A 16868-nucleotide genomic window follows, 5' to 3' on the forward strand; every position below is an offset into this window, starting at 1 on the left:
TTTCAACTTATGGTGTGTTCTTCATTGTCAAAGCACAATGAACAGCCAAATGAAGCATAAAACCCTTTCATCTTTCCCTTCACCCTGTGTGCTGAGAAGCACACATGATGCTGTGAAGAGTTTTTAATCAATTAAATTGGAGGCATAAGTTAAAAAGTGAGCAGTTGTGTTAAACTAATAGACCTGTTTTCACACTTTGCTATTGTCAAACTTCCCCAATTAGGATTGGAGTAGGCATTAATGAATGCTTTCATGATAATCTTGGAGAATTGAAGGTTTAAGGAGGGTTGGAAATACTAAAAATATTAATTCCATCATCTTAACCAGTTTTAGCTGGGTTTTTTTAGTATAAATAAATTCTTCCTTCTTTTTTATTGTATATTTAATCATTATGAATCTGCTGGAGAATCTGTAATTCTTCTTCTGTATGTGTTTGTTGAATAAATGTCCATTTGTGTGTTTAAATCCTCAGACAAGTAAAACCATTATGTGCAACCAGATTATATCATTCTTTTTGTTGAGGTCCTTTTAGCACAGTTAATTATTTAGGCAAAATATATCCGATTTAATGCTCTTTACATATGAAAGGAAGGTATTGTGTATATATGCATTTATATAGTGCATATTAGAACTGAAAGAGATAATGTTAATGTCATTTAGGTTTCTGTCTGTGACTCTACTTACACATTTATCAGCAGGAGTTGTGACTTCACAGACAGCAGGATTGGATGGCAAAGGCAGAATGGATCTTCTTTTCATGTTTTAAAAATGTTCAGGTTTTAAGTTTCACCTACCTTGTTGATACCTAGTTGTTAATCTCAAATGAAAATTAAGAAAATTGGATGTGTAAAATGTCCTCAGGCATAAAGATGCAGAAAAGTAAACCAGTATATCTCCTTTCCCTTTTTTTTTAAATATATCTATTACATATTTTGTTATTCCTTATTTAAGATGCATAGTGACGCCACTGGAATACAGTGATACATTGTGGGATTTGTTTGTCTGCTGTCAATGTAGAGTATAAATAATGTCATTATTATAGCCATTACATCACTGCTATTTCTAAGGCACTTCCAAAAGCAAAGCTTTGAGACAAAGTACTCTCTTGCAATTGTTAGTTCCTTAAGAAAGGAAGCCACATCCACTGTGTGTTCCCTCTGACCTGCAAAATGCTCAACACCAGCTACATACACAGAGATTCACCATCTAGAAGACAGAATTTGCCAAAATTTACCACTGAGTAGAACATGTATGGCTGCCTTTTTTTCTTCCAGTGATTACTGTGATAATAGTGTGGTAATAATTGGTAAATAATGAATTGCAATGGATTCTGCTGTATCCTTATGTGGAACTACACAATGTATTTTAAAAACAGTAGTCAGTAAAACTTAATTGACAGAGGGAAAAGGATGTGGAGGGTTAAATGCAAACATTTGCTATTTTGTAGTGTTGTACGAGCCTGGAGGCCTAGTCCTGAAATCTTATCTTAGGCAAAACTCCCCTTGAGTGTAGTAGGAGTTTAATCTAGGTACAGAATTCAGAACTGGGCTATTTTTATGTTGTTGTTGTTTACCATATGTTCATTAAATATATGGGTTTGTTCTAAAGATTTTGGTTCACTGTCTCATAAATGAGAAGTTGTGTGTGAAATATTGTTGTACAGTGTTTGCTGTAAGAACATAGGGAAGGTGTTATTCTTTTGTGCTGTTTACTTCTCTGTCTCTTTTGTTTTCCTTTTCCTATTACTCATGATCTCCAGAGATGCAAAAGACTTAATTTTTCATCCCAGAGTTACTTATATTAGCCAAAGCCAAAGGGCAGTGCTTTTCCCAGAGGCACTAATTCATTGGTGTTTTATTGCTTTGAATCAAAGCCTTTTAGATGCTGGTATTTTTCATTTGAGGCAAATCAGATGATATTCATTCATTCAGACCCTGGAAAACTATCTTTATGTAAGTTTCTAACAAAAATGTAACATCATGAATTTGTAACACTGAGAACTGTGTCCCCTGAGACTGACTTAGCTTTTAATTTTAGGGTTGTCTCTGATTTGAGAGGTAAGATCCAGAAAATATAGTTAGATTCATATGTATGAATGCACACAAAAGTATGTTACTGCTCTTAAAAATATTACTGGTATTGCAGTTTCTGCACTGGTGCACACCAAAAGTATTCTTTTACATTTCCCACTCAAGACTGTACACCCTTCTCTAATGTAGCATTTTTAATTCATTGTACTACATCAGGAATATAGTTTCCTTGGACCATTAGGGGAAAAGTGTGTTGCAAAAGTGTGTGATCAGAGAATTACAGTCATTTACTTTTCTATTTTTTTCATTATAGTCTGGAGGACAAGATCAAGAGAGAAAGAAATCAAAACGTAGAGGGGATTTGTACTCCATACAAACATCCTTGATTGTAGCCGCACTTAAAAAGATGCTTCCTGTTGGTTTGAATATGTGTACTCCTGGAGATCAAGAGCTCATCTCTTTGGCTAAGACTAGATACAGCCATGTAAGTGTATACTTTGTAGTAGTTTTTAATGCAAAATAAGCAGAACTTTATAAACTGAACTTTGAGGCATAGATATCTAAGCAGTCAATATAATTAAATATATCAATGTACTGTAAGCAGTTACAGCTGCTAACTGTGCTTTCACAAGAAAAAAGTTGTGTGTATAGACAGCTGCCATCATTTCCATGTCATTTTCCATTTGTATACAATGTACATTTTTACATGTGCACGTTCATTTGGACCAAATACTGAAATACCATTAGTTAGCTTTAATTCCCTTCAAGTTTAATCCTTGTTTTGTGGTCAAAATTAAAGAAAGCCTTTCTCCCAATGGGCCCTTCTGGTAACTTACGTACTTTGAAAACAAAAGAGGTTAAGTTTCAATATTAAAATAAAAGCTGTTCTATGTTGTACATGTTCTTATGAGATGAGTCATAATCTCAACTGAAAAATACTTCTACCTTTCTACAGAGGGACACTGATGATGAAGTCAAAGAACATTTACGTAACAACTTACATTTGCAGGAAAAGGTAATATAAAAAAATCTGTCTTAAAGATGCTGATGTGCACTCTTAAAACACAGAAGTCACAATTGTTTTGTTTATTGTGATACATAAACAAAAACGAGAATGTGAAAAGCTATTAGAAAAATTGCCACTTAACATTTTTCTTCATTATTTTTTCATGACAATAATTGTTTATTTGTAGCTTTGGCTAGTGTTTTAAAGTTTCAGGAAGTCCTATAGAATGGGACAAGTGTAAAGAATGGAGATCTTTATAGTTTAAAGCTATAATTACTTAGAATCAACTTGATCCAAGAAGAAAATCAAATTAAAACTATAGTATTTCAGCTTTTCTTCTTGAACTTAACTTGCACTGATGATTAAATAGTATTTCTAAGGATATATGCATTTTAAAGTTACTATGATAAAATAAGAAAAGCTTGTGTCATCTTAACACTGAAGAGTTTTACAAGCACATTTATGTTCCTGCTATTTATATGCTGAATACACCATCAAAGATCATACCAAAATGGAGTTGTCATCACTGTGTAAATAAAAAATAATTTAGATCATTGCCTACGGTCTTTGAAGATAATAGGAGTAACTCATTTATCTGTCATGGGAGATGATTGTCTGCTTGCTATAAATTTGTGCTTACATTTAAATTGGACACACTAAGTAATTCTGATGTGTTTTTTCTATTTCTGTCTTGCAAAAAACCCAAAACTTTTGGCTGTAACTCTTCACCTACTGAAATTCCAGCTGTCTTTTATTGACTCCATAAAACAGCTTTCCGCTCTCAGTACAGAAGTCCTGCAAGGAGTTAAAGTTAATCCATTACTAAATGTGCTTCTTTATTTTTACTGCAGTTAAATGGGATACAGAAGTCCCAGGATGCTTTGTTTGGTTTCATGAAATAAAAATACAGAACCTTGCTTAAGAATTGAGTTCAGTTACCCAACAGTATACAGAATCCAATGCCATTTTTCTGAGCAGCTAGCAGATGTTAATTTTGATTGAAAGGGGACAGATGAAGTGGGACTATCTATAACATTCTTTATTATACTATGAGAATAATAGTGGTGGTAGTCAAATTTAATATCTTCATTCAGCAGCTTACGTATGAAATATGTTGGTTTTTAGTCTGATGATCCAGCTGTGAAATGGCAGTTAAATCTGTACAAAGACATTTTGAAGAGTGATGAACCTACTGATCCTGAGAGAAATGTGGAACGTGTGCAGAGGATATCAGCTGCTCTGTATCATCTGGAACAGGTAAAAAGTTAAATGTCTATACTGTGTTTGTTTTGAAGTAGCATGAGTATTTTTCCTTGTAGAGATTATTTTGACTTCAGTGAGTGTCGTTATTAAAGTTTCCAGATAAAAATCATTTTTGTGCATGCATGCACGTGCACACACACATACAGATGTGTATATATGCAAGGTTTTTAATGCAATCTGTTGAAGGGCCTCAGTTTAGCTTCAGGGAAAACTGAGGATGTATTTGCCTCTGTAAAACTTTGTGAACAGTCGCAAGTAGTATAGTATCCAAATCATCACCATTCAGTAGCTGAAAACTGTGTAATTTCAGGAAGAGATGTTTGCACGTGCACTTATTTTTAATATACTGGTTTTAGCCTGTCTCCTGTTTCTGCACCTGGGGATGCTGTAACAACTTTTGAATCTGTTGTCTGTTCATTGAAATGATACAATTTAAATACAAAAAGGCATTTGTACTCTTCCCACATAACGTTAATCCATTTCATTCACAAGTGATATAGCACAGAAATTAGTTCACATGAAAAACTGAATATGCATAGTTAGAAACAGACAAAATAAAAATTTTGAAGTTTTACCAAGGAGTCCCATGCATGAGATACTCTGGCATCTTAAGCTTTTCTGTATAAACTGAGAGGTACTATATAGAAGGCCCCCAGTATTTTTTCTTGATAATTTTAAAACAAAAACCAAAATAAAACCCCAAAAGAAGATGCTTTTCAGATGATGGGGAGAGTTTGTAACATTTTCGAATTTGCTAACTACATTAACCACTAGCTAAAAAGAAAATTTTGAATGAAAGTTGAAGAGTTTCCACTGTATGTACTAGAAGATATTTTCTCATAGGTTGAACAACCACTGAGGTCAAAGAAAGCTGTTTGGCACAAACTCCTGTCAAAACAACGCAAAAGGGCTGTTGTTGCATGTTTCAGAATGGCACCATTATACAACCTGCCAAGGTAAGTGGATTAAAGATGTATGTTTCCATAAATTTTGTTTGTTTCTGAATGCAAATATTGCTTGTGTGTATACCTATGAGTTTGTTGATTGTTAGGCCTCTGTAATTTTATTTCAGAGACAAAAGAGTTTGTTAGTTATCAGCTAATTCCTCACAGTAGCAAAATACTTGTCTCATGACAAATAACCAGAGGGGGAAAAGACCATAGGAATTACACTGCTTCAAAACTAAAATGCTTCATTTTTGTCAGCTGTTACTTTGTATAGTTCTTCAAGTTATCTGTGAAAATTGTTAAGATGTTGCTGTTTCTGTCCCTTTTTTGCCTCTGATTGGTTGCTCTTCTTACTCTTTATTCTCCTGTTTGTATTCTTTTCTCTTTTTTTAACTTTGTATGGCTATTCCTCTCCTATTGCATGAATGCTTTGTGCTCTTTAGCTTGTCTGAGGCAATCTTTAGCTACTACATCAGAATGTTACATGCATTAAAGCGGCTATTGGGGCAGAGCAGTGCAGAATGATATTTTGGACTTGTGTTGCTCTGTTTCTTACTCCGGTTGAATGTAGATACCACAAAGTCCAAGACAAAGTGCATCCTGTGCCTGGATCCATCTACTGCATTAAACACAATGTTAAGTCCACATGGCATTGGGGTCATTTCCTTTACCCTGTTCCTTCTCAACAAATCTGCTTTTTATTCAGATACAGCCTACAGCACATCTTTAAGTTTGCTTCTCACCTTCTTCTGCACTTTTTCACCTTTCATGTTTAATATTTTTGTTCAAAGATTGTTTGCAAATTATTTAACAGAAGAGTTGCATTGCATTTTTAAATGCCTTGGTTAAAGCAATCTATATGCTTGATGTCAGCTAAAGCTCTGTAGCTGTGCCACTAACATATTGGAGGAATATTAGGTTTGCACAAGACAAATAAAAAGCCAGTTATACTGTAAAAAGCACACATCCTTCCTTTACAAAAAGTAGTAGTTCTAGACTATAATAACGTCTCTAAGTTGTCACACTACCATCAGGCAATCTTTAAAGAACCAGAGAAATGAAAAGTTTTAAGTACAACATAAGAACAAATTGGCTAGTATCAACCATTTCATCTTCAAGAATTGTGTTTGGAAAAACAAGAGGAAGTGGTATGAAGAGCACCCATTTCAGTACGACATTTTTGTGAGCTTTTTTTTTTTTTTTTACAACCATATTCTGGATTTATAAATTCTTAAAATGTTTGGAATATATATGAGCAGCGAAGTGATAAAAATGGTTCATCTTATTTTTGCCTTTAAAAAAACCCCACTTTTATTTATTATTTTTGAGATTGATGGAACACTTGCCAAGGGGAAAAATGGGTTATGAATCTGTATTTTCATTTTCAAGAAAATTTGGAATAATACTCATTGAAGTAGAACATTTACCTTGTCTGTAATTTTCATTAAAAACTTTTCTGTGTTAAAAAGATTGAGGTTCTTCTCAAACTTTATGGTAGATTTTGTGGTGGAGTTTACTCCTAATTTAAATATGAATGTGAGGCAAATCTGTCCAGTTATTTTGTCTTGTTGATTCTAAAACTGAACTGTCATAAAACTATTTTATCCAATTAATTGTGGTGTCTGCATTTCAAAACAGGCAAGAGTGAAAGAACACTTTGGACTTAGAATCATAAAATCATAGAATGGTTTGGGTTGGAAGGGATGTTTAAAGGTCATCTAGTCCAACCCCCTTCAATGAGCAGGGACTTCTAGGTATACTGCTCAAGTGATAGGTGCAGAACAAAGTTTTAAAATTTGTTAGTTTACAGACACGTATTTTTTCTAGATAAATCAATCATAGGATCCTGACAGGAAAATAAGGCTATCACACTCTTATGCACCTATAACTATCTCCATCAGTTAAATTGAGTTGTTAAGATCTCTGAACCCTAGGGAGATTATTTCAAGTGGCAATGATTAATTCTAGGAGCTATGTAAATCCCCTTGAACCAGAGTTTCAAGTGCAAGTTTAAATCTTGTATATTTCCTCATTTTAGTTGCTGCTTTATATTGGGAGTGTTAGTTCTAAATTCGATGCTAGAAACAATTAATTTAAAGGGCAGTAAGCAAACATTATGGTGGTACCCTTTCATTTATCCTAGAAAAGATTAATATCTTCAGTGAATAATGAGCTCACTCATTTGAAAATTTTCTGGAGATTTAGGTGGCTTTCAATATAATCCAATGTTAATCTCATATTTTATTCTAATTTTCTTCAAAATACATTCTTATATGTATCAGTTTTTAGGAATTCCAGTAAGGTATTTCACAAACTGAAATGTCTATTGATGTACCGGTGTTTGTTAAATCATACAAAAATAACTTCTACCATAAATATTCCAAGTATTCCCTTTTCTGAGAAGTGCCTGGAGATAGAAAAGAAATAGTTGTGTTTTAAAATATTTTTATTTTTCAAGGAAAAAAACCCATCAATTAAGTTAGGAAGTACTAATTCTTCATGTTCTGTGTTTAATGAATGTACATTGTGATAAATGTTTTCTCAGAGATGTGTGTATTTATGTTTGATGTTTTAAGGAAATTAATTTGTAAAAAATCTGTCTTATTGTCTGTCATCTGTATATGCACATAGATACAGCGAAGTTGTACATGGCAATTTTTCATACACAGTTTACGAATACATACTTTCTGACTACTTTATTGAATTTAACTTGTGCCTTTCTTCAATGAAAACCTATATGCTTTTCTTCAGACACAAAATTAGCAATTTCTTCCTGAGCACCTTTCAACGTGTTTGGCTGGAAAAAGTACATGAAAAAACTCAGTATGACAGGCTTATACTCAAGTTAACGGTAATGTAACTTGTGGAGAGCCTCTTGCTTATGCACACACTTATTCCTTCCCAGCCATGATTTGATGTTATCATAAAACATGAATTTGTACAATTTTCAGTGGGGATTCTGATTGGTCAGTTTTTGAAATTTGATAATAAAATGGCACCAGTGCCAGCAGGAGAGCCTAGAAGGTTGGCTCAATAGCTATTCCATTATGAAATAATAATTCATGTGCACGGTGTATTTAAACAAGTCATAGTATATACAGCCAATTTGTGTAGTTTCTGTTAGTGGTGCAGGATAAAAGTAAATGAAACGGCTGTGTGGAACAACCTTTGTAACCTCATGTAGTGCACCTCAGAACAGAATTTTCCCCCAAATGTAAGGTGAAGATGGAATGGTTTGGCCATTATTATGTGTAGTCTTATTGCCATGAGCTGTATTTTCTGTGGAAAGTTAAATTAACGAATAATAGTAATTAATATGCCTAAGAGTTTTTTCTAAAATTGGTCATTTTCTAGAGCAAGTTTTGTGTATTTCTAATCCAGCTTCTTTGAGGACACATTAATACAGCCCTGATTTGGAACTGAAAGAAGCTGAGGTTTGGGTTCCCTGTGTGGAAGAAGGCAATGATGGTGTGTAGATAACATGCTGGAAAGCACTTGATAATTATTTTGGTGTTGATAGCCAACTTCTGCTGTCTCAATGTTCTAAAACTAGTAAACTAGATTTACATCTTGTAGGTGTAAATCCCACCCACTCGTTCTCAGTCTAAGTGTGTATTTTTCCCATGCTTGCATTAAGGTTCCAGTCCTGTGTTTTCATATATGATGTATATTAGCACTCCCAAAGCCTTCAAAACAAAAAGTAATGTGTATATATAGGTGTATAAAAATAAAAGTAAGAATGTTCAAAAGCACATGCAGATTTGTCACTGAATGTTAGTTATGTTTTGCATTTTGTTTCACTGACCAATCAGAGGATCAGAATTGTACAAATACTTATCCTTACTAATCATTAACCACCTGAGCTGTTATACTATGTTCCGTTACCCCTCTTGATCTCACTCTCACAACCCCCCCAGGCACCGTTCTATTAACCTCTTCCTCCATGGCTATCAGAACTATTGGATAGAAACAGAGGAATATTCATTTGAGGAGAAACTAGTTCAGGATTTGGCTGTAAGTACTGACATAATTGGGCATATTTTTCAGTGCCCACTTTAATGTATATTTTATGTACCTATTATAACCTACATTTAATTTTTGTGTACTGTATGCATATGCATAAACTTATAAAATATTAATCCTTATGCTTCAGGGCATAAGGTCATTTTCTGCTGTGGTCAAAAAGCCATTCGTCCTGTGATGCACACTGAAGTGCTTTAAGGTGGTTTATGCCTTCAGACGAACTATATGATACTCATTCTTGGGAAGAGAAATGGATTAGATGAACTGTCAGACTATTTTTGTCATTATGGTAATTCCTATGTTCCTATATTTTATTTACTGGTTTTTTAAAGCTTGACACAATTGATCCTTTTCCCCTTTTTAAAATTTTTGTTGATGCATAATATTTAATTTTAACATTTTCAGCTTTAATACAAATTAATTTTGCTGTTTTCTTGTTGATACATCGTAAGGAGAAGTAAATATATGCAGCCATATTCAGCAAAAATTTAGTTTATATCTGTACTTGATAAAAGTGATCGGTAAACTTCAGCATTTTGTTACTGAATATTGATTCAGAAAGCCTACTGCTTTTTCTTTTCCCTCTCTGTATTCAGTTTGTCTAAAATACTTCTGTCTAAAATACTTCCAAGGGCCCTATCTCCATAGTATCTAAACACCATGAAAATGAATATATAGCTTCATGGATCACATGAAGCTTTATCCGGAGGTGCTTCAGCGTTAGCAAAAGCAGTCATGTTGTGCTTTTTAAAGACCCACTGGTATAGAAGGTTGTATGATTTTTCAAAATTACAGCTAATATATTCTTCTCATACTCTGGACAATTATGTGGTCACAGTTTTTGTTTGAGCTTGTTGCTTCTTTCTAAAGGAAGGAATGAGGCCATTAATCAAAACAGTTATTACAATTCTTTCAGATTTACTGGAGAAGTCAATTGAACTTCTGTAATTACAAGTATTACTGTAATTACAATAATTCTACAATAATTACAAACCCTACAAAGGGGTGATAACACAAGTAAGGTAAATGTGATATGCTACTCTTTTGCCAGTGCTGGGTATGTTATATTTCAACCTGCCAAAAAATGTTTGAAGTTGACAATAAGAGCAGTCCTTACATTTGTTGAATCAAGATTACCTAGAAATGATATATGAAAGATTGTAGCCAACAGTAGTGTGAATAGGATGTATCTGATGATGGTATTAAAAATAGTTCCATTTACCAATAATTATCCTGCTAAATAGTTGAGCTGGGACTTTCTTTCAGTTCTGGTCCACTGGAAACACATAATTTCTGCTGAATAAGGCTTCCCTAAGATTTTCACTGTCTCATTCTCAATACCTTGCAAATAAGAAACTACTGATACTACTATCAAATATGAATAACAATCAGATAACTCTTAACTCCTTCTGAGTCATACAGGCACATAATGTTGCAGGTTATACTGTAAGCTGCTGAATATGATGAATACTGGAAGTTAATACAAATTGGACAAAATAAAATTACTGAAATCCTTTCCTAAGCTTAATTACTCAGCTTTTTTCTTACTCATGAAGCTTAATTTGTATATTCTGATATAAATCTTGAGACAGACACCTCCAAAAAAAGAGGAAGAGGAAGAGGAAGAGACTGAGAAAAAGCAGCCTGATCCACTTCATCAGATCATCCTCTATTTTAGTCGCAGTGCTCTCACAGAGAGAAGGTAAAAAAGCTGTGTTGAAAAGCATGTTGAGTAAAAGCACACAGTAATTGGTTTTCTAGTAACATTACAGAAGTGATTTAACCCAACTGCTGTTCATTATTGTGCATGGTGAATACTATTTTTGTGTCTCAGTTTCATTAAAGTTTTCATGTATTTAAACTCGGTATAACCTTTATATTGAGACAAATATTGACTATTTTCGACATTTTAAAAGCTTGGTAAATACCTGATACAGAAATAACCAAGCATGAATTCTCATAGAAACATAAAGTCTACAAGAAGTGCTGGTTCATTCAGAGTACCCTCCCCTGTTCTCTGCTGGTAATAGATGTGTGTTTTTGTTGTTGGTATTTATTACATTTTATTCAGTATGTCGGAAAAGGTTCCACTGATGATAAGCATGAATCTCTTTCAGTGCCAGTTTCTGTTTGGAATTTAGACTGTTGATTAGAATATGTATTTTGTATGAGTAGAGTACTCCAGTGCTTCATATACTTTTTCTGTATGACTAACATAATCTTGCCATCTGACAGTTATAATTATTCTCAGTTATATCTCCATAATACCTTTCTGCCCTTGCAATAGCCCGTGATCCTTACTTATCCAACATGACTAAGTTGCGTGTCCAAATATACCTCTAAGTTGCTTAATTAAAAAGTTACAGAGACTTGGTTTGAGATAAGAAAATACATTTATAATATGATTTTCAAGTGTAGTAGCATTTCAAGTAAATATGTGTATCTGCTTTAATAAAATACCCTTCAATAAAGATGGTATTTAAATATTAGTAGGAGTATGACATCTTTTTATTACTACATCGTAAAATAATTTTAAATATTTTTCATTCTTTATAGCAAACTAGAAGATGATCCTTTATATATTGCCTATTCCGCCATGATGGCAAAGGTAAATATATAATTTCAAGCTCCATTCCTCACTCCACTCAGGTACTTCCCTTTAATTATAGATGCTTTTTAAACCTTTTCCTTCTGTTTCTTACATGGACTGCTTGATACTAGTAATTTCTATGTTTTCAGTGAAGCAAATGCTGTTCAGAGTTATATATAAACCGAGAAATTTCCTACATTAAAATAATATAAAATTCCAGTAGGTGCAATCCTGTTGATATCACTTGGCACTTCGTTTTGTACAGGATTAACTCATGAGTAGTCTTAACATGTTAGTTATCTTTATTCTTTGGATAATTATTATGGAGTTAATATTTGAAGTCTGTCAAAAATAAGTTGACAGTTTTTGCAACATATTGATTACAGCTGACACATGAGGAGAGTTTGACTCTGAAGATAAATATTATGGATGTAAATAGAGATATGACACAAGAACACGTAGTCTGCAGTTAAAGGGTGTGTATGTAGTTGGATGAATACCCTGAAGTACTGATACATTAGGGAATATCAGGTTCTTAGTGTGGATGAGCACAAATATTTACGATTACAGGGATTTTAAGTCTTCTTAATGCCTTTAATTATTGCTTGAAAAAAATTGTTTGGATGTTTTTGTAGAAATACTGTAGTAAAAATAGGCATTATGTTTCCTAAGCAAAATATTGTGACTTCTGTTTCTAACATAAAAAGAGCTGTCAGGAGGAGGAAGAAGAGGAAGAAGAAGAAAAAGAAAAGACATTTGAGGTGAGAGTTTAAATAACATTTTTTTCTTATCGCCTAATGTGCAAGTATTTTAAATATGTCCACTAGAATAAATTCAAGAATAACACAGTGTATGTTGAGCTGGTTTACTAGGTCATTCGTATAAAAGAAAGACAGTGTGTTCTGAAGTTTTGGAATCAAACAACCCATGGATTATGGCCTTCAACAGTTTCGTATTTCTCATCTTCCTATTTTTCCTGAATCAGTTACAGTCTGTATTCTGTTCTCATTTTTTTTCCCAAACCCAGGAGAAAGAAATGGAAAAACAGAGAACTCTCTATCAGCAAGCTCGCTTGCATGATCGTGGAGCTGCTGAGATGGTCCTTCAGATGATTAGTGCAAGCAAAGGTAATGTTCTGTGAAATATTAATAAAAGTACACATGATATACATATCATGTATAATGCTGTACATATGTATAGTGTATTATGTCATTACACCTATGATATGTATATCATATACAACTTTTATTTTGCCTCATTATATACCATATACATGTCAATTACAACTATACTAGGTAAAATTTCCAGACTGCTTTTCTGACTGAATAGTTCATAATTGCAAGTTTTAATTACTATACCCTTGTTTTGACAGGTCATCCAGGACCCATGGTTGTTGAAACACTAAAACTTGGTATTGCTATTCTAAATGGTGGGAATACCGTAGTTCAACAGGTAATGCTTTTCTAACTACTGTGAGTCTTGTTTGTATAAAGGAGGCAAGTAATTTTGAGAATTTTAGTGTTGTCTTGTGTTTTTATTTTAGCGCATTTAATTTTAAGCTAAACAGTGAAGAAATATCAGGGTATCTTTGGTACAATAACCATGATACCATTGCTCACCAGTGATTTGCATTTGGAATGGTCATTCAGGAAGTTGTTAATCCATATAATTTTAATACAGATTTCTTTTTTTTCCCCCCTCCAAAATGTGTACCCTCTAGAAAATGCTAGACTACCTGAAGGAGAAAAAGGATGCTGGATTTTTTCAAAGTCTCTCTGGCTTGATGCAGTCCTGCAGGTAAAAGCAGAAATCATATTATTACAGTTTCAGTTTTATTCAGGTTTCTGGCTTATTGTTCAGTGCAGGTGGATTTGTTAGATTTAAATCACAGGAGTCACAGATTGTAGAACTCCTGTAGGAAATTTTTGTGATCAGAGAAATAGCATTGTTAATCTTTTAGAGTATTCTTCCAAAGGAGAAAATAAAGCAAAGACTGTGTATGCCTTTGAAGGCTTAGTTTGGAGAGGCAGAAAAGTAAAATGTAATGGCTCTTTAACTGGTCCCAGATCCCTCAGGTTTTCTGTCCGGGTGGTTCTAAGGATGGAGAAAAGCCATCACTGAAGGAGAGACAGGCCAGTGGAGCTTTATTAAGCTTGCAGTTTCTGGACATCTCTTAACGAGTTACATAATCTCTGCCTCTTCATCTGAATCCTCTGCGTATGTATTAGGTTCATTAGAGACGGCATGTGTGAGACTATAGTAGTCCATTTCCTTGATAAACCAGAAGTTCAAATTAGAAGGTAAAGGACTCGCATAAAGAAGGTGGAAAACTGTTGGTGTTTCTGCTTACTCTTACAGTAGGCAACCTCCTTTTCTCAGCCTTTCAAAGCAACAGAAGGGTTCTGAAGGAGTAGACTGGGAATTAGAAGTGGAAAAGCTGTATGAAGACAGGAAAAATGTGGAAGGAATGGTGACCTGCATTGCAGAAATTATCGCTGAGTGGTTGCAGCCTAATTAAATAACATCTATCTTGTAATTTTTCCATTTATGTAGAACAATTTAGAAAGGACTTGCTCAAACAAGACCTGCAGAGATGATATTACCAATCGTGTATGTGTATCATTCAGGACTTCATTAAAAAAGATTTTGATAAAATGACTTCAACACTAATAAAAGCATGAAAATGATGCTTTAAAAATGCTTTTGGTTTTAACGATGTCGCTAGGTAGCGGAATATGTGACTGCATTGCTGTTAACTGAAAAAATCAGATGATCATAGAATTACGTTTGGACTGTTTGAATGAAAGTATTCTGACTGCGTGGTGAGAAGAATCATCTTCTGCTGTTCCACATGCTGGGCTATGCCAAGCTAGCAAAAGAAAATTCAGATATCTGTGTATTTTGACCTTGGAAGATATGGAATCTCTGATTCCATATATGTCTTCTGAGTAACATAATAATGCATAATATATACAGTGACAGTATAATAGAAATAATAGTCATAACTTAGTGGAAAACAGTGTGAGTGAGAAATAACTGCAGTAATGTCCTTTTGGCAGGCAGGTTTAAGTCAATATAAAGAGTAAGACTTCAGGTTCTTTTTCCATGTTTCATTTATACATGAAACCATGAATGACATTACTGGAAGTGAAGTTAGGTAAGTGATGAGACCTGACTTGAGACTCATTTCTTTTAAGAAATGGACACTGAACCCTTATTTTCATCCCAAGCTCTTTTATTTAATATTCATATCAAATAAATTATGAGGCAGTGCATGTCACAGTGGGTCAAAACTAGTTGTTGAAGGCCTCCAGAGGTTTCCTAGAAGAAAATTATTTTCTATTGTGTACTATAGTACTTTCTCCTGTTTTGTTTTTTTTTTTCAATATAAGTGTTCTTGACTTGAATGCGTTTGAGAGACAAAATAAAGCAGAAGGCCTGGGGATGGTTACTGAAGAAGGAACTCGTAAGTAGAATGAAATAGATTCCAGTAGTGCTTAAGATATTATTTGTGCTTCCTTCTTTAACTAGAACTGTTACTCACTGGGGCTTGAGGTTTCTTTTGATAAACTTACTATAAGTAATTCTAGGCTTTGAGTTCTGAATATGTTTTATATTTACAAAATCTTTAGCAATAATTTTTAAGAAAAACATTGTAACTTTCCTGTATTCTTATCCTGTATTCTGTTATTTTTCTTTGATCCACAGTCATCGTTCGTGAGCGTGGTATGTTTGGGTTTACAGTTTTTGATACTATTGTTGCAAATGTGTGTTGCAAATACAGAGGGAAATCTTTCATTGCATCTTCCCAGATATCTTTAGGTTTAGCTTTATGGTCTGCAGCAGGTTGTGTGTTCAGCTTGGATAAACAGTTTGATGCTTATTAAAGAAGTGTCTTTCATATTTAAGGCATGATTCTAGTTATGACTAACCATTTACTTATTAGGGATATATCCTGTTGCTTTCTTTTGGGTTTTTTTTCTTCTTTTTTTTTCTTTAACCATGGATGCATTGGAGTGCTAAATGTTTTGGCTTTGCTTTTTCTGTCTCAGTTTTTCTTTTCATTATTATCAGTCTGTTTCTTTTAAATTGCTTTAATGCTTTTATAATACTGGTTTTTATTAGAATTCCAGTTTTAAAGGTTGCTGTAAAATTATGTGTTCTGCATATTTAATCGTAACAGTTGTCACGTAATCATTGTATTTATATATTTTAAAGGTGAAAAAGTGTTGCAACATGATGAATTTACTCGAGATCTATTTAGATTTTTACAACTGCTCTGTGAAGGGCATAACAATGGTAAGTGAACTGAATTAATTTTGGGGAAAATGTGTGATGGGTTTGTTCTTCGAGTTGAATAGAACTGATTCTAATGTTTTTTTCCCTCTAATTCATTTAGTTTTCTGAGGGGAAACTGGCATGCCAACAATTTGAATTGTGGAGTTCAATTTGAATTTTTAAGTCTTAATGTAATTTCAGTTTTTATGCCAATTGTTAATAGTAAAGCCTATTCCAAGTCATGTGGATAACAATTCAGTTGTATTTACACTGCGATCTACTATAGTTCAGTTTCCACCACATAAGCATCTGTACCCAACAAGGTACTTAAAAAGAAGGTATTCTCCATGTCTCCATGAAAATATGAAATTAACTTTGTATTTTTTATTCCTATATATACTAACCAAGCACAAATCACTACTTATTTCAGATTTTCAAAATTACCTACGTACTCAGATGGGCAACACCACAACAGTGAATATTATCATTAGTACAGTTGACTATCTCTTGCGTCTTCAGGTGAGGAAAAAACAGAGGAAAATGGAGTGTAATATATTTGCCTTGCCTTCCTTTTTATAAATTCACATTTTACTGGAATCAAATGTGAAAATCCTCTCTTCAGGGATATCTAAAATAAAGAATTGTGATTTAATTTATTTCATCCTTCTTTCCTTTTAAAATAGATGATCTTTCAGAATTCTGTGTAAAACCAGATGTTTGTTAATTTATTT

At 33.6% G+C, this 16868-nt stretch overlaps 1 protein-coding gene across 13 annotated transcripts in view; it reads left to right on the plus strand.

Moving 5' to 3' along the window:
* Positions 1-16868, plus strand: part of RYR3 (ryanodine receptor 3) — a 245015-nt gene that overhangs the window by 199003 nt on the left and 29144 nt on the right. For 7 of the 13 annotated variants that reach the window (XM_069784114.1, XM_069784117.1, XM_069784116.1 and 4 more), the window contains 15 exons: positions 2344-2514; positions 2986-3045; positions 4162-4293; positions 5143-5255; positions 7998-8097; positions 10862-10971; positions 11826-11877; positions 12567-12620; positions 12887-12986; positions 13232-13311; positions 13580-13656; positions 15252-15325; positions 15568-15585; positions 16078-16158; positions 16568-16656. In XM_069784114.1, the coding sequence (XP_069640215.1) occupies positions 2344-2514; positions 2986-3045; positions 4162-4293; positions 5143-5255; positions 7998-8097; positions 10862-10971; positions 11826-11877; positions 12567-12620; positions 12887-12986; positions 13232-13311; positions 13580-13656; positions 15252-15325; positions 15568-15585; positions 16078-16158; positions 16568-16656 (1311 nt within the window). Of the gene's footprint in view, positions 1-2343; positions 2515-2985; positions 3046-4161; positions 4294-5142; positions 5256-7997; positions 8098-9163; positions 9261-10861; positions 10972-11825; positions 11878-12566; positions 12621-12886; positions 12987-13231; positions 13312-13579; positions 13657-15251; positions 15326-15567; positions 15586-16077; positions 16159-16567; positions 16657-16868 lie in introns of all 13 variants that reach the window. The other 6 variants (XM_069784115.1, XM_069784127.1, XM_069784122.1 and 3 more) reach the window with 3 other exon arrangements.

This window comes from Haliaeetus albicilla, chromosome 5, assembly GCF_947461875.1.
Source record: "Haliaeetus albicilla chromosome 5, bHalAlb1.1, whole genome shotgun sequence".
Taxonomy (NCBI): Eukaryota; Metazoa; Chordata; class Aves; order Accipitriformes; family Accipitridae; genus Haliaeetus; species Haliaeetus albicilla.